Consider the following 26,409-nt stretch of genomic DNA (forward strand, 5'->3'; position numbering starts at 1 on the left):
CACAAGTATTAAGGGCCACTTTATGATTCTTTTATAATGCTTTTGGCGTCTTTTTGAAGAAAAAAGCCTGGAAGGGTTTGGAACAACCTTGAATAAATCATAACAGACCCAACCACTTTGCATTTAGGAAACAACAACTAGTTAATGATGGACAAATCAAGTCCAGTTCTGCTTCTTTTTTTAACTGCTTGAGGATCCGTTTCACAGTAAGGAAGAAAAGTTGATTGCAATTGAAATTTCATGCTGGCCTTAACATACAATTTGTTCACTGGCATTATACTTGACTATTATAAGCATATGCCAAGAATATCTTGAAAATTCTATAGAATGTAATATATTATCTGCTGTGAAAACCTTGATAATTGAGATAATTGAAACATTAAGATAACAATTTCATAAAGGAACAGAGTTATGTTTCCTTACAGTAACATTTAAACACACAAAGGGCAGAGTTGAACTTTTGAAAGGCTTTTGTGAGTCGTGGTGACTTGCTGCCTCAGGCTTTTCTCTTTCTGACCCCTCACTTCCTCCCTGTGTTTGTCGTGAACTTCGAGAGCCACTTCCTGCCTCTGTCCTCCATCTAGCTGGGATGAAACGTGGGGGAAAAACCTTTCCATAACCAGGCAGCTCTTTATGAGCAAGTTCAGGAAAAACTGTGAGCTTAACAAAAATGTGTGTGTGTTTGTGTTTTTTTGCTTCTGGCTCTGAACTGTTGGAGACTGGCAGAGAAAGGGTTTCCATTGACGCAGCAGCTTTTCATAAAGGTTAAGGGGAATGGTTTTAAGAGTTTTCTGAATCCTCTGTACACATAAAGACTGTCGCCAGCAGTTAAGTTAATTCTGGAATTAAGTGTTTAATAGGAATGAATAATGATGGTCAAGTAGTCATGCAACAACAAAGTGGCTGTTTTTTTTTATTCATTTATTAAATTATATTTATTAAAAATGTAAAAAAAAAAGTTTAATTATTAATTGTTTGTTAATTATTTTTTAAATGATAAACATTTCTTCTTTCTTTATGTATTTCTATGATGTAATTTATTGTTATTTAATTTATGATAAACTAGTTAATTAATTAGTAAATATTTAATTATTATGATTTTTATTTGTAATGTTTTATTTTTAAGCAAGATCAGCAGGAACTGTACTGCACCTTTAAGACACATATTTCCTGCTGAAAATGAACACACACACACACACACACACACACACGCACACCAAGACATACTGAAAGGAAATGAGCCGGGAAGAGCAGGAATCTACATCGCCTGTAGTTTGACTCACACTGAAGCATTATGGGATGCCAGGAATTTCCTTGGCCTTCTAATCTTAGACATCTGCAGTCGTACTTCAGCGTCAGAAACAGAGCTGAATTGTCAGTCTGCAGATGTTGTCATCCTGATGCTGTTAATTTCTGTTTGTGTGCATCACGACTGCTTTGTTTTTGTAGGAAAGTGCTGTGCAGTGACTAATTTTTTTTCAGGCCTGTACCTGGGTGTTTACTCGTGTGTGTGTGTGTGTGTGTGTGTGTGTGTGTAATTGTGCTGGCTTGCTCCCCAGTGATTGCAGTCTGTATATGTGTGTGACTCAATTCATGCATGCCTGTACCTGTACCTGTCTGATTCAGATCTTCACTGAATCAGATTAAGCTTGAGTTATAATGGGATTAGTCTGAAAACAGTGTGCCTCTCTCTTCAGACCATGCACTGATACTGAATCAACTTTAAAAGCACATTAAGTTATTAAGAAATGAATACAGAACTTAAAAAAAATGTTTTACCCACCTCACATGACCAACTGAATAATCACCTTTTCTCATTAGCTTCCAAAACTGTGCATTCAATCACGATCTCTGTCCTTCTATCTTTAGACTGTGTACCGGCGGAGCTGGCGGATCCATTCTACAGAGACCAGTATGATCAGGAGCATGTGAAGCCACCTGTTGTGTCTCTACTGCTTTCTGCGGAGTTGTATTGCCGTGCTGGGAGTCTGATCCTCAGGAGCGACGCGGCTAAACCTCTGCTGGGGCACAACGCTGTCATCCAGGCCCTCGCTCAGAAAGGTCTCTACATCACTGACCAGGAGAGACTTGTGACTGAGAGAGACCTCTGCAAGACCCCCATACAGATGGCAAGTCATTTGACACTACACCTTCATTTATGTTCTGTTGCAAAACTAACATACATGGATTTATTTTAAGAGTGACATGATCCTGCAAATGTTTTCAAAAGACCTTTGCAATGCCTTCATAGTAATAGTAATATTACTTCATAGAAATATAGTCTGTGCATAATATGTAATTGGGGGTAAAATAAAATTTGTTTAATTTTTTCTGATAAAAACTGTGAGTTTAAAAATGTAATAAAAAGGTTTGCAATGCTTGTTTGTATCCTCACTACTGATTGAAGCTTTCATAAGCTTTTCTAGAACAAGCAAGAAAATTATGGGAATTTTTTTTTTGGTGTAGCTATCGTTTTAAGGTTATCTTTGTTGCTGTCATAATTTAAAAGGATAGTTCACCCAAAAATTCTATCATTAATTACTCACCCTCATACATACACATATTAAGATATTTTTTATGAAATCTGATTGCTTTTTGACCCCGCATAGACAGCAATGTAATTATTGGGTTCAAGGCCCAGAAAGTCTATGTGACATCAGTGGTTTAACCGGAATTTTATTAAACAATGAGAAAATGAGATTGCTTGTAAACCAGGTGCAGTGCATCTGGGTTCTACGTCAGAACACCAGCTCCTGCATCAACCACATGAATGTGTCGTGTTAGTCCTGTGATTGTAGGGCTGCACGATATTGGAAAAAAATGACAGGGGGAGGGAAGGGGGAGTCGTGGCCTAATGGTTAGAGGGTTGGACTCCCAATCGAAGGGTTGTGAGTTCTAGTCTCGGGCCGGACGGAATTGTGGGTGGGGGTAGTGCATGAACAGCTCTCTCTCCACCTTCAATACCACGACTTAGGTGCCCTTGAGCAAGGCATCGAACCCCCAACTGCTCCCCGGGCGCCGCAGCATAAATGGCTGCCCACTGCCAACTGCTCCCCGGGCGCCGCAGCATAAATGGCTGCCCACTGCTCCGGGTGTGTGCTCACAGTGTGTGTGTGTGTGTGTGTGTGTGTGTGTGTGTGCATTTCGGATGGGTTAAATGCAGAGCACAAATTCTGAGTATGGGTCACCATACTTGGCTGAATGTCACTTTCACATTGCAATATTTTATTTTTTTTCTGCGATATATGTTGCGATATGAAATCTAATCAAATTTTTTCTTACAAACAAAAATGGGGTGAGCACACTTACATTCTCTTTTTAAATGATTTAAACATCGACACCATCGTGTCAATTGATTAATATGCACGAGGGAGAGAGGGCAAGACAGCGCTCGTGTTGTTTGAAGATGGTGAGCGTGCGGCCGGGGCTCTCTCTCTCTCTCTCTCTCTATCACTATTTCTCTCTCTAGCTCTCTCTCTATCGCTATTTCTCTCTCTCTCGCGCACTCTCTCTCTCTCTGCCCTGTCAAAACTTTCACTCTATTATGGTTAAGCTGTGCAACTTATCCGTGAATCACATTAGTCAATGGCCGGCGAGCAGCTGGCCCGTACAGTTAATGAATAACGGATCAACTACGACAGCCTACATCGCACATCCTGCGATGAGACTAAAGTGGATTGCGATATCGATGCTTAAACGACACATCATGCAGCACATCTTTCTGGGCCTTGAACTTGTCAATTACATTGCTGTCTAAAGCTATTCAGAAGTCAAAGCTATTGGATTTCATAAAAAAAATCATAATAATTTGTGTTCTGGAGATGGACGAAGGTTTGGGTTTAGAACGACATGAGGGTGAGTAATTAAAGACAACATTTTCATTTTTGGGTTAACTGGGTGTTGTAGGGTGTAAAGTATATGGTGGATGACTGGACACTGCCATATTAGGGAAAGCTGATTTCTGCATTGCAGTACTCTCTCTCTTTCTCCCTCTTTCTCTTTCTCACTGTCTCTGCAGTAACACTCAGTGTCCTTTCAGTGTTGAATTTAGGTGCTTTTACCTGAGACCACAGAGCACATTTAGACCTTCTGATTTAACACAGACACACCACCCAAATCAATACACGAACACACACATCCACAGCTCTCATTGTTGCAGACTCTCCTTCTGTACAGTAAGCTCCAAGATGAAAACACATCACCACATGCTTTCTGATTTGTCTTTGCATCAACCACTGTGTGCATTTATGATTTGCAGGGTTATTCGGAAAAGATGAGCACATGTGACATGAGGTTTAGAAAATAACAGTGTGACCTTCTTTGGTCTCACAGTCTGCAAAACTCACCCAGTGCACCCACTGTATCCAAAAACACAGTTTAGTCTACTGTCTCTGTACGAGTGCACATTTATATGTGCACATGGGTGGGTGTGTCCGTTGGCATGGCGTTTAGCACTGCGGCAGTGTGTCGAGGTGTGTGTGTGACTCAGTTGGAGAGGAGGGGTCTGCACAACTGTGAAACTGCATTGATGAAAATAATTTTAAACAGCATATTTGGGAGAAATGTGTCGACTGCACATACGCTCTCACTCAGCAGGTGAAACACAGAAGGTAATGGTTTAAACTGTATGTCTGTGATGAAAGTGATGAAAATGCTTCTATTTTGCATTCTTTTCTGATTTAATCCAACATTGTGCATTTTAAATTATTTTATAACAAAAGTAATATTGCAGAATGTCTTTTTGTCCCTCTTTTGCTTTAATAACAGCAGCATTCAAGCATAAACTCATTTTTGATGATCATTATTTGAGATGATCCAAGATCATCTTGTTCTTTAATGAAAAAACATCTGATAATTTGTGCAAATGATACACATGATCAGTGTCATACATTGAATTATTGGATATTTCACCTAGAAATAGTACAGAATATTAAATATTTTATTCATCATTTTACATCATGCTTTGTATTTTCAAAACATTTTTTAATGTTACGTCTGAGAGTTTTACTCACTGGTCTTTTATTTTGGGGACATTTTCATTGCTCGAAATGTAACGCTGAACAAAACGAACTGTGATTGGTTGTTTGATATGTCAAACAACTATGTTATTAGTTCAATTTTTATTGGATGAGAACACTGCTTACATAGTGTCATTTCAATTTCAATAACACCCTCTAGAGGTGAGAGACAAAAAAAAGGAAATGTTTGTTTTAACACTAGTTGAAGAAATGGCACCAGATCGTGATATTGTTTTAATGTTTTGTGCATTCTTTTTTTCTTTTTTGTCATTTTAGAGTTCTCACCTGGCGATGATTGACACTTTAATGATGGCGTACACAGCTGAAATGGTCAGTGTGGAGAGAGTGATGACCTGCATACAGAAATTTACTCCATTTCTTACTGAGGAGGACTTCCCTTATGACGCTGAAGAGGCAGTAACCACTTGGATCAGTAAGGTGAGAATCCCATGTTAGAAAATATTGGTTGACCTATGGGTTTTCCAGCCTGTAATTCTGATGTTATGTGGAGTGTGGTGCAGCTTACAGCCAGTATAATTCCAGTTGAATACACCAATGTAGCAAATTAAATTAAAGTCAATATTTACTTAAAATATTTAAAAAATGACTAAAAGAGATATTAAGAATTATTTTAAAATACAATCACAGCTGTTGCTAATAATGTTTAAATTATGCTAATGATTATTACATTTAAAATGGATTCATGGTGCACTCGCTTATTATATACATTTTGTAAGTTTGGAACACAATAAAAGTTACGGACCGCAGCTCTGATTGGTTGTTTCTTAACGGGAGCGATGCATTTCTGCAAATGGTAATAGGTCCACTGAGAGGAGCCAGAGGAGCTAGATTTTTTTCCACACATTATCTGTCTCATATTCTACTGTCAGGACATAATGACAGATTTAACAAATATTTAAGAAATACATTTTTTACAAAAGTTACCTACTGTAGCTTTAGTGGCAATACTGAGCTCTCACTGTAATACACCATAAACCAACACTTTTTTTGTCTTTTCACTGACTACCTCCACATCTTTCTGTAATATTCACAGAGTAATCAAAGAAATACCGGTACGTAAGATCTGTGAATTGTAACACGCAGAATTATGATGAATATCGATCTAGTGTGGTATAAATATTGCATGAATTCCATTTTGACTGTTCAGAATGCAGTTGTATTGCAAAACATCTGGGCCCTTATTCACAAAACATTTTAAGGCTAAAAGTAGCTCATATTTCACAAAGTGTTTTAGCACTAAAACTAGCTCCTAAATCTGTGAAACGTTAGATGTAGTGAAGAGGACTCCTTAGTCACTAAGACGAAACCACAAATTGTCCTAAAATGGCAGTTGCGAGCAACTTTCCTTTGATTAAAAGCTTGTTTTCATTAACAAATTGGTCAATCAATGATTATTCTACTCTGTTAAAGACAATTTTTTTTTACAAGAAGCATATAGACTTTTTAAAAAGATCAGTAATCTATGTAAACTAATAACCAGTGTGCTAATGACATATAGTTTGATTTTAAAGGGATAGTTCACTTTCAAATAAAATTTTGGTATGTTTTAGCTTACCTCAAGGACATCCAAGATGTAGGTTTCTTTGTTTCTGCAGTATTTCCCATTTTGATATTTTTAGGTCAAACCGTTCTTGTCTGTGACTCATATAATGGAGGTATATGGTTACCACCTCAAAGAGCATGCACAGAGGAGTCCAAATTAAACAATTCCCCATCGTAAGTACACATTGATGACCTAAGACACGAAACGAGCGGTTTGTGTAAGAAAACGAACAGTATTTATATAGTTTTTACCTCTTGTACACCACCACGTCCAACTGATCTGAGTGCACGAGTGCTTCCTGATGTGACGTGCACGCACACTCTGGCTTAGTCTGCGCAAGCGTGGAAAGCTCCGGAAGTGATCTCTCGCGCATGAACGTCACTCATTAGCCTCTTTCACACAGTAATACCAGTAAATTGCCGTAAAATGACCGGAACGACTTTACTGGTAAATAAAAAAATACGCTGTTCACACAGTCAATGACATTACGTCTTTTTTCGGGAAAAGCACCATTCACACATCCATTCCAAAATACCGGTAAATTCTGTGACGTCATTAATCTCTAAACAGCTGCGATTGTATTTTTAAACATGGAGGGTAATACGTGTTCAGTATTTCTGTTGATGGTTTCATTTTTTGTTTCAAACGTTAGTATTCATGCAACTGCTTTTGTTACAGAGACATCGTAATAGACGACTGGTTTGAATAATATACTCACCATTAATAAAACACCTGATGCTGTTGGGAGCTGACCAAATTAGGTGAAAATCGGCTTGAAAGGATAAATAGCACAATGAAGTTGCGATTGTAAATTGCAACCTGTAAGACGCGCGGTATTGCAGAAAAGGTGCGTTCACAAATGTAGCCTAGCTGATCCAAATTCAAATCAAATAGTCTATCAGCGCAGATAAACAGTTCTGCGTACAAATTGAGTTCAAAAGATGTCCCAAAGCATCGGAAAAATTAGCATGAATGTGACAGAGGGAAATAGTAAAAATATATTTGAATTATTTACTTATAAACTAATGTTTTCTGAGTCTGTGTCCCAAGGATGAAATCGCCTGACTCGTCATCTCCTCATTAGACGCGCCTCCTAAACGGATTATGATTGTATTGAGATTTTTTGTTGTTTGTTTTTATTATTTCGTTAAGTAATAATTTAAAGCTTTCTATAGTTTATTTAAAAGTTTATTTTTGTAAGCTCTCCTATTCAAGACGAGATGGCAGAAAGCATGTTTGTTTTCTTTATTTCATATTTCTTTATTTTATATTATGATCACGCTGGCACCTACATGTCCCAAAAAAGCGTGCTTTATCTTGCACTCTCCACGCAATATATTCGATAAAGTGCACATGTATCTGGGTTTAACGTTAAAACATCGTTACATGCTTGAACTGTTTTATATCTTTAGATTTTATTTTAATTCGTGATGATTTGAGAAGGCTAAACTGATTAAACAGTGTTATATTTTAAACAAAATATTATGTACTTTTGCTCAATTTTGCTGAGAACATTTTACCTTTAAAGCCATAGCAGAATTGTTGTGTGCCTGTGCAGAGGCAGACTTTGATTTGGGCCCCAAAAGGCCCCCTAAAATGCTTTACACATATGAGATGCGCATTAAGCTCAGTCATGAGAGTGGTTGCTTTTTACAGTGTTTATCAGCACAACAACTGTCTACATGTCAGAGTTTGCATGTTCCCTGTTTGTAGCAAATGAAAATATAATTTATCTGAAGCTGTAATTAAATATTGAGCAAGAATGCATATGATACAGTATGTTTATTGTTTTAAATGCTGCTTACTCATTTATAAGAAGGACCCAAGTAGAGGATGCTTGCACATTTACTTGTTTAGTTTCATTTCATAATTTTCATTTTCATTTAAATTTGTAGTTAAAGTAACTAAAATTTAGAATTAGACAGCCTTTGACAAAGAGGCTTACGCTAGTAACTCATCAGTGGACTTTCCTCCTCAATATAGGAATATATTTTTCTTGTTTTTATATAAATTAATCTCTGAAGGAAACCGAATTTCTTCTGAAAAGTTTTGGTGGCATTTTCTGAGCAGCGCTCCAGTATTTACAGCCATTACCGTGGAAGCCGCTGTATTTCTGATGTTCCAAAAGTGTTTCCTGCTGGCAGAGAATGAATGTGCATTTCAATAATCCCGTCTGCAGTTTTTGTTCAGACCAATGTGAAAACCCACCAACATAACCCAGTTTTACATTAAAGGGGGGGTGAAATGCTCGTTTTCACTCAAAATCCTGTTAATCTTGAGTACCTATAGAGTAGTACTGCATCCTTCATAACTCCAAAAAGTCTTTAGTTTTATTATATTCATAAGAGAAAGATAGTCTGTACCGATTTTTCCCGGAAAAACACGAGTGCCTGGAGGCGTGCGTGTGGGCGGAGCTAAAGAATCACGAGCGCGAGTAGGCTTTTGTGTTGAGCACGTCTGGAAGCTGTGACACTGTGAGGACAAAACCAACCAAAACCAACCACGGCTAACAGTCAGATTCAGCGTATATTTATGATCCAGAATCAGATCCAGAGGCTGAAATTGAACAAGAGCAGCATCAGCAATCAGTCTCTATGTGGTATGTACTGAAACTGTATATATTTGCTTAGCGGTTTTGGAAAATGACTAAGTTCCACTTTCTTTGTCGTCTTTTTTTTTCTTTTAAGCTGTAGATGTGGAAAGTGCAGTTTGATGACAACATCGCATGTTGTTTACTTGATGTGCTTACGTGCCGATAGCTAAGTTAACAACACAGAGATATTTGAAGCAGTTTTACTCGTGCAGTTTGATGACAACATCGCATGTTGTTTACTTGATGTGCTTACACGCGGATAGCTAAGTTAATAACACAGAGATATTTGAAGCAGTTTTACTCACCGCATGCGGTTCCAACACACGATCGTGACCCTTTTTCGTTGGGACTGCATTATCCTTAAACTGGACCTTGTTGTAAAACAAGCATCTTCGAAATGCAGGGAACAAACACAAACACTTGCACAACTCCGTTGATGCTCTGTAAAAATAAACTCCATCCACTGGTCCCTTAATGCTGTTTCTCTTTTGGTAATCTGTGCAGGGTTGTCTTGCCCTGGCAACCAAAAACACACTTCTTTTGTGACATTTCGCGTCGCTCTGATCAGTGAAGTGTGTTGTGCTCTCAGTGCTGTGCTATACGGGAGCGCGCGCTCTTCTTCTTCTCTAGTAAAGAGCGCGCGCTCTTCCGGCAGACGTGCCCTCATGACCCATATAAGGAAATTCCGCTCCATCTAACGTCACACAGAGCCATACTCGAAAAAAACTTTCCGAAACTTGTGACAAACCGGAAGTAGTATTTTTGGAACAGAAATACTCCTTCAAACATACAACTTAATTTTTGAAACTTTGTCCATGTTTAGCATGGGAATCCAACTCTTTAACATTGTAAAAAACTCAGTATGCATGAAATAGCATTTCACCCCCCCCTTTAATATCATAATTTATACTTCCGAATCATCTCTTTTATTTAAAAAATGGTTTAGAGGTTTAGTTGTGAGGTTTATCATTTTATTTATTTTGTTTTTGTGAAAACTGTAAATCAATTTCTTGGTCTACAGCATGAAAGAAAGCTATTGTAACATGTACAGTACATGAAAAATGTAGAAAAATTGACATAACTGTGGGACATACCATTGTGCAGCAGCAAGCATCACAACAAAGAAGGAACCTCAAGGCTGATCTAGGTAAATGTGTGCAAATATACGGCCCCATTCCCATATTTTGCCTGGGGCCCCCAAATCACTAAATATGCGTCTATGAGCAACAGTTTCAATAAGAGCAAAATTATAGATCTGGAACTTCTTTAAGTATGTCTAAATATGATTTACTAATTGCAATGTCTTCTGGTCAATATCCTTTCCTTAAGAAGGTGTGCTAGACACTGATTAATGTAACATAAAATACTATACATATTGATATATTTTGCTATTGTATTGTGGAGTGAAACTAACATAAACTTTTCTATACTTCGTTTCCACAAACCCCTTCACTTGATTGGGATGTTCTCTTTTTCTCTGGACAGCAAACATCAAGCATATTTTGCATTATTAAACATATATTTGTACCGATCTCATCAGGCTCCGAAAATTCTTCAAAAAGAACAGCCCAGATCATGTATCGACCCTCATGTCTGCATACTGAATGTCATAGGCGAGTGGACCGTCAATAGCAAAGCCAATGTAAAAAGTCACCCTCTCTGTACTGTGACCACTTCTTAGTCCTCCAAGATATGTGCGGCGGACAGGGATCCTCATCTTTCCATACTCAGCATAAAGCTCACCAAGCTCCATCATGCCATTAACTCTGAGGAGCTTGTCTTTAATGGCCTGTTCCTTAAAAATATCAGCATTTTGCCACAGAACGTTACGGCCTCTTACTGTAATGAAGTCGCTGTCAAGGTTGGCTTTAGAAACCAGTCTTTCTAATCCATTAGACTTCCCCAGATAGAAGTGAGCAATTGGGTTTCTGACTCTGAAAATGTGTAAGAGTTGCTTTCTGGAGGATTTTTTTAGCATGTCCACATATGTAGCTATTCGGGGGTCAGTGCCATTTTTTCCAGGCCACAGCAACAATAGTGCAAGGTAGTAAGGCTCTGGATGTGGATGCTGTGTTCCAGCTTCTTGCAAAAGTTCTTTCAAGAGATCAGTGAGTTCTTTTTGGGTTTTTGCAAACGGTGATTTAGGTTTATTCAGCTTTAGAATTATGTGGGCAAGCAGATGGTTTGTTTTGTCCTTGAGAGATTTGGTAACACAGTTCTTGAATATAAAGGAATGTTTTTCAACAATTTGTTCTATCATGTTTTTTCTGAACTCCAGAAACTGAAGAATTCTTGGGAAATTGTTTGCTCTGTTTTCCTCTAGGAACATTCGGCATTCCTCAATTTCCATGTTCATGCTGAGTTTTGGTTTACATTTTTTCTCATTTAATCTTTCCTCAGATGAAGAGCAAAACAGGGAGATGTACTTTTTGAAGTGATCTGAGAGTTTTTCCCTGTTCTTAAACTGCTTTTCTTTGTCAACAATGCCCTTTTCTCTTGTGTAAGTGAAGAAAACTTCAAGGAAGTCAAAGGCTTTGTCTACTTGTGTCTTCAAAGAAACAAGGAATGGTTCATGCTCCATAAGAATATCAACCAGTTTTTTGTTTGTATCATTCTGGAATATGGGAATGTTTTTTATAGATATTTTATCTTTGAAAAACTGCTGAATATAATGATCTTTCATGGAATCCCCTTCTTTAAACAGTGGCAGTCCCCTCACAATGTCAAAGACTGTCATAGCAATGTCAATCTCACTCATGTATCCAGATATGTTGTAAGTGTTGGGTTTCCTATGAAGTGTCTCTTCCAGATCAGGAATATCATCTGTCTTTGCTAAAATTTGAGCCCTCTGGAAAGCTTTTATTGCTGCATGAGCTAAGTCCAGACACTCTTTCAGGTCATCAGGTGTGAGTTTCTTGTTCTCTTGCTTTTTGAAGTCAATTTTATGTTTTAGCTCACTTCTAGAAACTTGCCCAACTGTATCGAGGGTGTATGAATTCTCTTTGATGGTTTTGGCTGTGTGTGCCCAATCCTTTGCTAAAGCAAAGTTTTTTTCATTAAGATAGAAATGTCTTGCTAAAGCTTGAGGAATTACAAAGTCCTTATCAAATCGTCTTGATGCTTCTGTAAAGATGTTCTGGATTTTTTTCAGTCCTTCATTCTGTGTATTGATGTCCTCTATTAAAAGTGAAAACAGTGTGTCTTTCTCGTCACCTTCTGCCTTGCGTTGTCGAGTGATTAGCATGTTTTTCACTGACTGTAGGAGGTTATCTTTTCCTATTCCACTTTTGAAAAATAAGTCAAAATGCAACAAATTTTGGACTATGTCATATCTTGTGACTTTGTGTGTATCTTCCAACTCCTTGACACACTCAGTTGCAATACGTTGGTGAACAAAACGGATTGCTTTGTACACTCCACATTCTTCAGCTTCAAACTCAATCAGCAAGCATGACTGGGGTTCCATTTCATCCAAAACTGTTTGCTTCCCCCATAAATTCCTTTTAATGCCCAGAAAGTCTTCACACAGTGACACGGAAATGGCTGAATCAGCCACATAGGAATTCAATAATGCCAGTATTGAAAGAAGTTGTGCTTGTTTTTTTTCAATGTCAAGATCTTTGAGAATATTACGAGCAACATTTGCAACATACTCTTGACTGAAGTTTGATTTCATGATCATGAAACTGTAGAAATTCTCTGGTTTTTCATGTGTTTCTTGCAGTTCCTTTAGTTTATTCTCGAAAGCGTCCATTTCTTCTTTAGATAAAGTTGCTGTAATGTACTGACTCTCAATGACACTGTTTGAGAATCTCACTTTTGGGGTTTTTGAACGTAAACAATTTAAAACAACAACGAGTGCACTGGGAGATATTTCGTTTAGAGTTTTCCGTGTACAGTGCTGAAGTTCCTCTGTGTTTTCGGTCTCTTCAGAGTCATCTACTAATAAAAGTAATGGTGTTGTCCGTGAAGTCTCATTCTTTCCACACCTTACCAAGTAGGCAACTTGTTGTGCTACGTCATGTTTGGAAGCTGTGTTGTCCTTCAGAACTGCACAACGGAAGTCTTTTCTCAGATTCCACATTACATGCATGGCTAATGTGGTGCCTCCGCAACCAGGATGATGAAAAAGATTCACCATGACACATGTGCTTGTTGGATTTTTGGTTTTAGATTCAATTATACGTTTGAGTTGATCATATTTGTCCCGTTTTATGAATGGTTTTGCTGAATTTTTTTCAGAGAAATAGAAATTCCACCATTTCACTTTGTCGCCTCTATAGAATTCAGCTTCTGTTTTAATTTGAAATTCTTGAAATTCTTGACTATTCTCATCAAAGACATTCTCACACTCATTTTCACAGAGTACTTCAAGAGAAGGCATAAGGTCCTCATCCTTCTGTTGGAGAATCACTGAACTTCCTTCAGCAGATGGAAGAAGCCTCTCAGCATGTGGCTTGTTCTGTGCCAGTTTCAGTATTGTCCCATTGATTTCACTGAGCTCCAGGTCATATATACTCCGTTGGCTGATGTCATGTTCACATCTGGCTTGAATGAAATCCCTCCATTTTTGAAAGGAAGCATTGGAAGTGCATATACTTAAGATGTTCTCTGTACCGCCAAGGTTTTTATAAAAGGACACAAATGTGTCAAAAATAGGATCATTCATGGCTTCAACAGTGGAGAGGAGAAGGAATATGACTAAAAAATGTCCTCTAGGAAGAATGTATGGGTTGCAGATGAATGTGATCATGTCTTGTATTTGTCGTGCATTGTCTATTAACCATTCACTCGGTCTGAGTGGTTTGTCTTCTGGATTGTCAAGGTCTTCTCTGCCATTACAAAATACCCAGCTTGTTTGTTTGTACAAAGTTAGCTTTTGCACAATTGCTGCTGGGTCTCCGTGGAGCTGGTTAGGTCTGTGAAGATTTGCAATTCTATCACATGTGTAATTGTGGCAAGACCCATTTTTTACAGAGTCTGGATCAAAGTCCAACACACAGAACAATTTCAGTGTTGTCATGAACTGAAGATGCTGGAGTTGTTCAGGGTGACTTTTGTTTGTTACAATTATGTAGTAATCATAATGACCCAATCTGCTTCCTCCACATGTCAACAGATTCTTCAGCTTTTCCCCCTGGTTTGATGTGCCCTTGTTTTTAGTTTTATTTTCTACTTCCTTCCTCCTGTTGTCCAGAACTTTCACTTGGACATTCATTCGAGTCAGCTCGTCATGCAACTCTTTTGGATTACCAATTTTATAGATATCTCTGGTTGCAGCTCCATCTCTGATGAAAAGTGATTTTCCTTTGCTCTTCTTCCATTGATTTTCCTCATCCAGAGTTTGGACATCAAATAGTTTACCATGAACTATGCTGTGGGATGGAACAACATCCACCTCTATGACATATTTGCCAGAGAGTGTGCTGTCAGGGCAGAGCACTTCAACAAAGCGTGGTTGTCTGATGCATTGCTTTGCTTCATCTGTGTGTTCATCAAAATATGATTTAATACCCTGATTAAAGTGATCAATGATGGTGTCCTTGTCGTCAACACCGACCCCAATAATCTCAGCATGAGCATATTGAGAATCTTTGGAGTCTGCTACACCAAAGTGGATGGTTCCATTTGTGCGTTTGTTCATACACCCAGCAGCAAAGCGAAACACTTCTTTATTGAACTTCTTCTTTATTGTGTGAATATCACTTGTTCTGCCCATGAACTTATACTCATGAACTGGATCAATCAGATTGTCTGGTCCTGTCTCTGGTGGTAAAGTATAGTTCTGAATGTACCGATGAGAGGCAGCATTGCGATCAAATGGATAGAGACTACATGAGTGTTGCCCAGGCTTTCTTTTGATATTTTCATTATCAGTTTTGTCTGCACTCATAACCAGTGTTTTAAGGCCAGCTGCCTCCCTTAGTTCACTTTCTTTGGAGGTTGAATGACTGGAAGTTTCTTCAAGCATTTTTTCTTGGGAAGCGGCCGGTTTTAATACTTCTTTTGTCTGGCAGTCAATACTTGTGATCATATCCATTGAATCTTTATTAACGTTTGATTTATGGCTTTTCTTAGATTTTCCTTTTTTGCTTGATTTTGTTTTCAATTTTTTCACTGTATGTTTAGATATTTGTGTTTGATCTGTTGAAAGGTCTTGAATTTCCTCAGTTGGATCAGTTGGATCACTTGGATCTAACCCATCCTTTTTTTGCTGCATTTGGGAATGTTCAGGGGATGCAGAGTCTGATCCATTAGGCTGTTTTAACTCCTTTAATCTGTTGGTGATCATAACAGCTGGACCATGCTTAATGCCAAGGTAATGCAGATCACTGGGCTGGTAGCAAACTAGTGCTTCCCCTGATACATCTTCATCATATAACTTGTCTGCATATTTTTTATCCACTTTCAGTACTTCCGTTAACCAGTAATGTACATGCTCTTTTGTCCAATCCTCAACTAGATGTGGAAGTGTTGTTTTTCGACTCATTGTCACCACTGAAATAAAGAAAAAAATTTTTTTATTAATTAAACAAATTAATAACAATTTAAAAATGTCTGATGGCACAATCAATAACCATAAACTTTAAACCAATCAAGTGCTGTTTTCTGTACAATACTGTACACTCATCCAAAGTGCACATAGAAGAAGTTATCTTAATGTGATTCTAAACTATTCAAGCTCAAGAAGACTGTTTTCTGTATTACACACACATCCAAAGCGTGTGCACAAAAAAAAAAAAAAAAAGAATGTGAGCATTGCCATTTAGGTGATCCTAAATCTTAAAAAGTAGAGCTGTTAAAATCATGAAGGACTCCACCCACCCCAGTTACCATCTTTTCACTTTGCTGCCATTTGGTAAGCGTCTCCGTAGCCTGATGGCAAAAATCGAGAGACTCAGGAGGAGTTTCTTCCAGGCCACCAGGCTCCTTAACTCAAAACCAGCCTCTTAACATCTTCATGTCTCCACTTGATATTCACTTTATCAGTAAGATCTTCATCATTCTCTACCTCACACTGACATACTGACAGTGTCAACCTGTTTGCACATTTGCCTCTTGTACATTCCTGTGCATCTTAATATTTAAGACTACAGCATAATGCACATTGTACATCCGTGTGTATTAGGGCTGCACGATGTGTCGTTTAAGCATCGATATCGCGATGTACGAATCCACGATAGTCACATCGCAGGATGCGATGCTTTGTGTCGTAGTTGATCCGTTATTCATTAACTGTACGGGCCAGCTGCTCCCCGGCCCTTGACGAATGTGATTCGCGGATTAATTGCACAGCTAAACCATCATAGAGTGAAAGTTTATCATTGACAGGACTGAATGACTGAAGGACTGACCACATGCAAGTTTAACAGGGCAGAGAGAGAAGGAGCGCAAGAGAGTCAGAGAGAGAGAGAGAGAGAGCGTGCGAGAGAGACAGAGAGAGAGAGAGAGCGCGCGCGCGCGAGAGAGAGAGCACGCGCGAGACAGACAGAGAGAAAGAGCGTGCACGAGAGAGACAGAGGCCGGTGACACACTGGCTGCGTGGCGTGAGCGTCGCGTATCTGAAGCGTCCCAGAAGCGTGGTGGCTGCCTCGCGTTTTCTGTGTCTTTACACACCAGAACCGTGCCTGACGCGGCGCTGGGCTGGCGCGCTGCTGCTAGAGAGAGAGCGCGCGCGAGAGAGACAGAGAGAGAGTACATTAGAAGTACCATCAATGTTTATAGAAATGTATATGGATTTATTTTGCATGTAATTTTTTTCCTCTTATGAATATATATATATATTTTTGTTTTGTTTGTTTATATTCTGATATGTACAATGCTTTGGCAATATGTACCTTTGTATGTCATGCCAATAAAGCAATTTGAATTTAATTGAGAGACAGAGAGAGAGACTGAGAGAAAGCGAGCCGTTTTCAAACAACACGAGCTCTGTCTTGCTCTCTCTCCCTCGCGCATATTAATCAATTGACACGATGGTGTCGATGTTTAAATCATTTAAAATGAGAATGTAAGTGTGCTCACCCCATTTGTTTGTAAGAAAAAATATCGCAATATATATTGCAGAAAAATAAAATATCGCAATGTCATTTTTTCCCAATATCGTGCAGCTCTAGTGTGTATCTTAATATTTAAGACTACAGTTTACTTTCATGCACATTATTTTGCTTTCTATATTTCATCCTACAATATACATCTTTTTTTCATATTTTATTCTCATATTTTTATTGTTTACTTTTATTTCATTCTTACATAGATATATTTATGTATATTTTCGTCAATGTTGTTTTCTTTAATAATTGCACTGTCCATGGAGCGGACCTGACTCACATTTCACTGCTGGTTACATATGCCATATATAATTGTGTATGTGATGAATAAAAAAAATCTTAAATCTTGAAATATACAAAGTTATATTATGTAAACTAAAACTTTTATTTTGGATGCGACTAATTGCGATAAATCATTTGACAGCACAAATTTATATATATATATATATATATATATATATATATATATATATATATATATATATATATATATATATATAATTTTATTTTATATTTTTTTTCTTTTTTTTCAGGTATACATACATTATTTAGTCTTTGTATTTTGGTATCTTACATCCTCTGGATTATTGGAGCACATATGATGTTCAGATAAATCTGTTATCTCCTCTGATTTTTCTCCTCTCCTTGTGCTGCTCCTTGTGTTCTGCAATAAGAAGAAGCCTTTTTTGAGTCACATCCACATACAGTAATTATCAGTTTTGCCACTAGAGGCCATTATCAACACATTATGGACAACAATGATTAAGCACATCATTTAACCTGTAACGTACAGTTCTTAAGAATCCATTTCTATACACAAGGCTTACGGACATAATAAAAAACAAACTTATCAGTTATACTCACTTGTGAAAGTCTGAGAAAAATGTGAGTGTTTATGTTTCTTGCATGTGCTTATTTTCTGTAAATTTTTCAATACAGGTAAATGAACATCTGAGAGACATTGTGTCGCAGGAAAAAAAAGTTCCAGATGCAGTCGAACCTTCCATTCTTCAAAAGGTGAGGATATTCTTTAATAATGCATTAATATTGTATCAACAGATCACATGCTAACAAATGTCAAAGTTCTATAAATTATATAAATGATGCACTACAAAGCTCAGATGCAGCAAATCACAAGTGTTGACATACTGTATACATCTTATTTTGTTACTTTTAATATACAGTAATATTCAAGCATTTAAAATTTTGATGTGGTAGACATTTAATTGTTTATAAAGACACCTACTGTACAGCTTATTCTTAATTTATGCTATATTAAACATCAGTTACCAAAAAAATACAATTAAAATCTTCAGTAGTACTCACAGCATATCTTTGTAGATTTCAGCTTGTCTTTTCTGCTTTAAAGCAGTGTGTTGGATATGACCATATATACACCCCACCCTCCGGCTTAGTCATTGTCAGAGCACAAACCTGTTTGTACAGGTTCAGACATGTTTAGAATTTTTTTTGTTGCCTTAGGCAGTCTGTATACAAAACAGTACCTCGACACATTTGAATAGAGAGGCAGTAGCTCCTGGTAGCTATGGTGTTACAACCTTTCAATTTTCATCAAATGTAAGATATTTCTTAAGGTCATAGTTCACCCCAAAATGTTTGTTAATAGAAGATAGGGTTGCATGAGCTGTGATGAGGAAACATTATATTTTGATGAATAAATGATTTATCAGGTCTTAAAGGCTATTGGCTTTCATCAGTGTTACCAGGGTTGGGCTCCACTGACAATGTATAATGAAGGAAACCACAGTTCATGTTTTATTTGTCTTGGTGTGTTTTTTTATTCTAGTTTTATTATGGGCGCAAGCACTAGAGGGCAAATTCCCTTTATTTCTATAGTGCTTTATACAATAGCAGATTCATTGAGATAAACGGCAAACAGCAGAATCAAGTAAGAAAACTCAGCTAAGAAGACTGTTCAGATTATACAAAATGCATCTATTGCAGGCAGCAGTCATTGCCATGACAGCATGTGCAAAAGCCACATCCTGTGTGTGGCTTTTGCACATCGTGTCATGGCAGTGACTGCTGCCTGCAATAGATGCATTTTGTATAATCTGAACACACAACAAACACACACAAAACGCCTTCTCACTTGAATTAATGGGGTTTTAGTCTGAATAAAATGCTAGTAGCAGGAATATAAAATGAATAGATTTGATTATGATCATTTCATAAAATGAAGAGAGCTCGCCATACGTTTGAGATCAGTTTACTTTGTTGTTTCCTATCCCGCACGGAGACCGCCTTATATTAGGGTATTTCGCGATTTGGATCATAACTTCTTTTGGTATTTTAAATTTAAAAAAAAAATGTATTTTTCAAAATCTTTCTATGCTGTTTGTCACATTTGTTTGAATGTTAGCACACATCATCCCTAGATACTAAAAAAAAAAAAATGATCAAAATTTGTATTAGCTGACAAAAACATGTCCTTCTGGTATAACACAAATGTGTAATGGATTTAGTAAAAATCAGCAACAGGGTGGGACTTAAGCAACTTCATATTTTTAGCTAATATATGTGTCTAGACCATGCAGGATACAATTTTTTTTTAAGTCTAATCTTTTTCTTTCTTTTTTAGTTTACAAGGAAATGTGTTATGTCCAGTCTAGCGTAAAAGGTGTATTATGAAAGAGAGAATGCCACATAGGGTTCTTTTTGAAAATGTTTTAATTAACATTAGAGCTGTAGTCAAGTCCGGCTTTGTCGAGTCCAAGTCAAGTCCAAGTCCAGGACTAGTCGAGACCAAGTCAAGACCGAGTCCAAAGAGGTTCGAGTCCAAGTCAAGTTCAAGTCCAAAAGTTTAGAGTCCGAGTTTCGAGTTTCGAGATGTGATTTCACATAGAGCAGCTGTTACTACACAGAGCCGTTGTTAACTGAGAAGATGCACCAAAAAACGCTGAAAATGAAGTGGATTTAATCTTCTCTATTAACAACGGCTCTGTGTAGTAACAGCTGCTCTATGTGAAATCACGCACCTGATGGAATTAACCGCTGATTAGAGAACCGGCTTTACTGACGAGATGCGCATAACGATCGGCCGATCGTGATCGGAGCACCCCTAATTCAAAACTTAAATATACATAAAATAAATATGATATATTAAGTAGGTTAAACTGTGTCCTGTGTGACCGTGTCATAAAATAACATGCAAAGATATCACGTCTGTATACCATCCACATACAGCACATATCCACTGATCACATTTTTTACTGATCACTTTAAGTGTAACAGTAAGAGGAAGTTTTCCTTTGGAAGTCATTTCCCCTTTTGATACCATTGTGTCGCTGTGACCTGTTTTATCAAACCATTGCTGTTTCATATACTATGTCCTTAAAGTATGTTTCCACAGTACACAGTTTTAAGTGTGTAGTAGAATAGTAGGCAAGCTTTGGGACGTATTATCACATCACAAAACTGTGTCTTTGACAGATTGCTCTGTCACATAGTTTCTCTGTAAACTGGTCTGTCAATCATCTTGTCACAGTTTAGCTATAAGAGTGTGCATGGATCCACACCTCAAAAGTCGACCTGAAATAGTAGGCTAGACCATCCGGGGACTTTTGGCATACTCTTTTCAATATATTATGCTTTGAGACACACTTATTTTAATCTTAGATACTATTTAGGATGGAAAGTATGAGCATTGTAAAGCAGGGAAATACTGTTACTGAAGATTTAAGATGGATTTTTGTGTAAAACCACATTATTAGACAAATTTCAGTTGAATCATACATGTGGGCATTTGGTGCTTGGACCCCAATGATTGCTTTTTTGACTATTATTATTATTATTGTTATTATTATTATCATAGAACTGTATGAAAAATCTCTCAAGTCTCTCACTATTTGAAATGTATCTTGAAGTTTCAATACTGTCAACATGTTCCACATTTTACAAATACAATTTAATCGTTTATCAGGTTGACCCTAACAAAATGTACAGTGAAGTGAGAAAAACATGAAGTGAGGCTGTCTTTGCAAGGTTTTTATTCATTCAAATGAGATTCAAAGCAGCCTGAACTGATTTAAAATTACTAATTGTTCAAACTACAACAAGTAAAGTTTGTCAAGAAATACTGACATATTGCTCCAATTTATTGTGCACATTTCACTGTTTAATTAGTCAGGTTGAGCATACACCATAATATACTCACCTGTCTATGGAATGAAGTTCTTCAGGTATGACTTGAAAATGTATTTGTAGTTGATCTAATTAGTGTTTTGCTTTATTTTATTTTACTTCAAAGTCTCACAGTGGGCAATTGAAGCAACACAACACTACTTTTATTTGTTTGTAATAAGCAGATTAATTTAAAAATACTACTATTAATAATAATTATAATAAGAAATACAACAAAACATGCTTTAAAATAGGCGCCATGTAAAGTGTTCTACTCCTGTACCTTTTTATGTTGCACTTTTATCTCTGACTCACTAGATGTATTTTTTTCTTTGTTTGCCTATTCACTAATAAACCTTCTCAACTTTCTCTGATTTCATTGTAGTCTTTTGTGTTATTTTATTTGTAGTTTTCTCCCTTCCTCTTTCTCTCTTCCAATCTTATACCACCTATTTGTTCATATTCTGCATAATTATTTTAACTTGTTTATTTCCTAAATGGTAAAGCAAAGTCTTGCAGGTACTTTCTTAGCAGACAGCATTCAAGTATTTTTATATAGATTCTATTTTGTCAATTAAAACTTTGTCCTGTTTAGTATTGGCAAATTTTATTTTACAGTGATAGGTTTTCTCACTGCTCTTTAGTGCTCCTCATGGACCAATAAACAAACAAACAAATAAATAAATAAATAAAAAGCCTCCTAATGGGTGTTTCCAGTTGGGCAAATAAATTCAAGTTACACGATGCAATTATACTCCATTGGCTTACTCTTCCCAGTCCATGATCAGCAACTGTGACCCCCACCTCAAACACTGGAACATCAAACACAAAATGCAATATTCATTTTTTTTTTTTTGCTGCCATAGCAGCCATGGCGGTACAGGAGAGAGGACTCTAAAGCACGTCCGGTTCTGTGTCTCCCCCTGGTGGACAATCTCCTGAAGGACAACACAGACGGCTGTGCTCTGGCTGCACTACTGCATTTCTACTGTCCTGATGCTGTGCCATTGGAAGGTACTAATGCAGGAAACACTGTGAAATATGGATCTGTTTGTCCTTCCAAGTTTCACTCTATTCACACTAGATTGTGAATACATTACTTATGTTTAGGGAGCCACATGAGACATTGATTTATGATATTTGATGATGAAATGCCAGGAGCCATGAGCCATGAGCACTTGGTTTTATTGTAGACTTTCAATACGATTTAAAGGTATAATAATGGGTGTGTGGTATATGTCATCTACAATAATATTGTAATTGTTGTTAAAATCGGTGTATCACAAAAAAAAAAAAAAAAAACTTTGGCACATTTGTATATTATATTATATAAAAGTTATAATTTCTTAAGAATTAGGAAAGAGGAAGACATGAGCGAATGGAACAGACAGAGCGAGTAGGAGTGTGTGAATGGAAGCTTGAGAGAGAACAGAGGAGCACTTATTCAAACATAAAACACATCTCCACACCGAGGGTTCTGCACGATACATCACACATTCTTGCCCCGCCCTCACAGACTTTATGAATCTCCATCAGCTTCTACTTGAGTTCTGTCTCCGCCCCCTCAGATCTACTCATAATGTCATTGGCTGTTATGTGGCTTGTTCCCTCCCCATCCAGATATCTGTGTCAAAGAAACAATGTCATTGGCTGACAGTCTGTACAATCTCCAGCTGATCCAGGAGTTCTGCAGAGAAAACCTCAACAACTGCTGTCACTTCACCCTGGAGGACATGCTGTACGCCTCCAGCACCATCAAGGTAAACCTGACGTCAGTACAGTTTACTTCTCTTTACTACGCTTATATTTACGCAGTTAACATGCTTTAATCCAAAACGATTTACAAAAGAGGGACAAAAGCAATAATAAATGCCAGGTTTATTTTCCAACTAGATTAAGAAGCAAGATTGAGAAGAAGAGAAATGCAGAGAAGAGCTTTTTTTTTTTTGTAAATTAATACATTTAAATGTCTTTGCTGATACCATTTTACCATTTTAATGATATATTTTATTTGGATAGATCATCTTGATATGTTTTGATGAGGACTGTTGCATAACAATCACTGCTCAGATTTTCTTCAGAAATTTCAATCGATGTGCTGATTTGATTATTATTTTATTTCTTTTGTGCACATTTTTTTTTCATTACATTTTTTCCTGGTATGATTTACAATGAATAGAATGTGTGTTTGCCATTTGGTTCAGTGTTGCAAACGATACATGGTTTCTAGGATACAGATTCTCAGCGCTCTCCGTGGTGATTTTCCACTGAATATCCTTTTTTAGTTTGAGGCCAAAATGAATGAGTGATCACTTGAGTATTACAGGGAATTTCAGCCGACCAGTGCGTGTTTTAAATCTGACCGTTTGGGATGACTGAGTCATCGTTTGTGTGTATATGTGAGAATGCTGCCAAGTGGATTGCCTCAGACAGTTATGCTAAGCGGTTTGTCTAGATAAACACAGCCCATGTGTAGCAGTACTTCACACAATGTGTTACATTTGCCATTATGTACGATGAGTTTGTGGTCGATAATGTAAACCAGGTCAAAATGCTTAGTCTGCTGCTTCAGCCAATCACATGCTAAAACAAAGTAAAACAAAGGTTCATCTGATTTCTTTGGTCATTTAGGACTTAAGTGGTGTGTTTTTCACTTAATGAGGGCTTTTTCATGAGGCTAACATCCACTGACTGTGGGGAAATAAAGGTGTCAGGACAGAATAAATCAGCAGAGAGTACTGGGTCTGTTCTGTTCGTGTCAGTCTGCCCCGGCTTCTTTGTTGGGTCAGAACACCCTTTAATGCACTGAAAGAGACTCTTTTTATGGTTGCTGCACTGTTGCTTTCAATAAATGCTCTATATTATGTAATACACTAAGGACAGTCAGTTATTTTGCACAGTTATTATGCTATTTAAATAGCTTAAATTTGTGTTTGTGTGTTCTGTCACATCAGAATGTTATGATACCTGTAGGATGATCAGAACCTTGGCTTCAATGCCACCATGTTCAGATCATGTCAGAAACCTTCATATTCCTCATGCACTATATAGTATGTATAATGTGTGTAATATGGAAAATTTCTGTATGCATTGCAAAGAATACCTAAAGTAATATATATATATATATATATATATATATATATATATATATATATATATATATATATATATATATATATATATATATATATATATATATATATGTATTTGTTACTGTTTCATAATTTTCTAAAGTGAGCGCCGCACATTTTTTTAAAAACATTAGTCAGTACACTGTACTGTATGTATATACAGTAGTCGTTATCTTGCTTTTTGAAGTTAGTAAGAGTGTATTACAATCTATAGGAGAACGTTCACATCTAGTGGTTATTGAGGAACACTGGAAAGCTAGCACATCAAAAATAGGCAGAAAGGCTCTTTGTTCAGTGTTTTTAAAGATGGAAGAGAGATTGTTTAAAAGTTTGTAATAATTTTCTTCTCATAAATTTTTGTGTGTTTTCAGAGTAACTACCTTGTGTTTATGGCAGAGCTATTTTGGTGGTGTGAAGTTGTGAAACCATCTTTTGTTCAGCCCCGCACACTCAATACCAAAGGTAAGGTCTGTCTCATCCGGTGTCCTTCTATTTGGTGTGCATGCCATGCATTTTATTAACACCATTTTTATTTATTTATCTTTTCTTTTGTAGTATCTGACCCATCCCAATCCAATAAAATGGCTCCCATAACCAAACAAAACCTGATTCACAGGCCAGGCAGTCCTGATCAGTCTAGGTTTGTCTTTAATACAATGCAAGTTTGAGGTTTACAAATAATTGAAGTCATTTATCATGCGTTTATGCAAGTCTGAATTTATATTCCAAACAATTTAATCTTTTAGATCACAAGCTAACAATGACAACTCAGGTAAGACACTTTTATAGAACCTATAAGAGATTTTGCACCTCTCATTAATTTTGTGTCTCCTGTAGCTCAACTGGAAAAACATGGCTTTAGCACACATACTGTACAAAAAAAAAAATGTAATGCACTGAATAAACAACAAACTTGCTGTTTTATGTAAGTAAATGGGTATTTATTTCTCTCACAGCAGTTATCAGGCGGTCGTCCTCCTTGTCGTATGTGGACGGATGTGTGGGGACATGGCCTAAAGAGAAACGGTTTGTGCCCTCTACAAACTCTCTATCCCTTTGACTCTCTTACACTGTCTTTACATGCAGCAGATCGCTGATTAACTGTTTGTGGTCACCTCAGGTCTTCAGCTCATGGGATATCATTTGAGATTCCACTTGATGACAGCATGAGTTCATCTTCAGGACGTGGGTTGAGTCGATCGGCAAGCACTGAAGGATTGGGTTTTAAAGTTCACCGCGCAGCCAGGGGCATGCGAAGAAACCTCTCGTTCCAGCCCGTAAATGGGAACGCCCACAGCAAAATCCGTGAGGAGGATGTTGAGGAATCCAACAGACAGATCAGCAGACATCGCCTGGGAAACTATGCTGGGTAAATCGTTTCTGCCTTTTTGTCACATTCAAAGCTACAGTTCAACCAAAAATGTAAATCATTATTTACCCACTTTTTCATGTTGTTTTAAACCCTTGTGTTTTTTGAAACACAAGTTTGAATGAATGGAACTGAATGGAGAAGGTAACTGTCAAATTCACAAAAGCACAATAAAATCAACATACACAGTCCATACGAGTGCAAGACATTTGTTAATTATAAAAAGGTGATGATACAATTCTTTCTGCGGTGTTATCAAGTACCCACTCAATTCAGTACCCACTGAAAATCCAATGATATCATCCATACTGCAGTATTTCGCATACATGTAACATTAGCAATGCTTCCAATGTGTCAACAGTGTGACTTATGATCTAAATCCAATTGAAACTCTAGCACAGTTTGCATAGAAATGTTTAAAACAAATGCCATTATCTCAACCTCGCAGACACTTTCTGCTGTTTATATAAAGTTGAGAATTTCTTAACTTTTAAATCCTTTTAACACTTTATCCAGTCTGCTATCAATCCCACAATCCAG

At 37.2% G+C, this 26,409-nt stretch overlaps 2 protein-coding genes across 7 annotated transcripts in view; one reads left to right on the forward strand and one right to left on the reverse strand.

Annotated features, from left to right (window-relative positions):
• The window catches only part of LOC127950954 (calmodulin-regulated spectrin-associated protein 2), a 43,968-nt gene that overhangs the window by 9,526 nt on the left and 8,033 nt on the right, over positions 1–26,409 (forward strand). For 2 of the 5 annotated variants that reach the window (XM_052548412.1, XM_052548415.1), the window contains exons 2-11: positions 1,870–2,129; positions 5,295–5,456; positions 18,166–18,243; positions 22,236–22,383; positions 22,990–23,129; positions 24,872–24,962; positions 25,056–25,140; positions 25,247–25,272; positions 25,457–25,526; positions 25,621–25,869. In XM_052548412.1, the coding sequence (XP_052404372.1) occupies positions 1,870–2,129; positions 5,295–5,456; positions 18,166–18,243; positions 22,236–22,383; positions 22,990–23,129; positions 24,872–24,962; positions 25,056–25,140; positions 25,247–25,272; positions 25,457–25,526; positions 25,621–25,869 (1,309 nt within the window). The remainder of the gene's footprint in view (positions 1–1,869; positions 2,130–5,294; positions 5,457–18,165; positions 18,244–22,235; positions 22,384–22,989; positions 23,130–24,871; positions 24,963–25,055; positions 25,141–25,246; positions 25,273–25,456; positions 25,527–25,620; positions 25,870–26,409) is intronic. The other 3 variants (XM_052548413.1, XM_052548416.1, XM_052548414.1) reach the window with 2 other exon arrangements.
• Positions 10,054–19,050, reverse strand: LOC127950953 (sterile alpha motif domain-containing protein 9). Of its 2 annotated transcripts, none has more exons than XM_052548411.1 (3): positions 18,553–19,050; positions 17,801–17,890; positions 10,054–15,673 (listed from the first exon to the last, which is right to left on the reverse strand). In XM_052548411.1, exon 3 carries the CDS (start codon positions 15,663–15,665, stop codon positions 10,749–10,751), a length of 4,917 nt encoding a protein of 1,638 aa, XP_052404371.1. In that variant the 5' UTR covers positions 15,666–15,673; positions 17,801–17,890; positions 18,553–19,050; the 3' UTR covers positions 10,054–10,748. The 2 variants fall into 2 exon arrangements, with proteins under 2 accessions (XP_052404371.1, XP_052404370.1); XM_052548410.1 differs by having other exon boundaries at positions 17,770–17,890.

This window comes from Carassius gibelio, chromosome B2 (genome assembly GCF_023724105.1).
Source record: "Carassius gibelio isolate Cgi1373 ecotype wild population from Czech Republic chromosome B2, carGib1.2-hapl.c, whole genome shotgun sequence".
NCBI classification, from domain to species: domain Eukaryota; kingdom Metazoa; phylum Chordata; class Actinopteri; order Cypriniformes; family Cyprinidae; genus Carassius; species Carassius gibelio.

Coding starts and splice junctions, on each gene's coding strand:
- LOC127950953 (XM_052548411.1), bottom strand. CDS start 15,665: ATGAGTCGAAAAACAACACTTCCACATCTAGTTGAGGATTGGACAAAA.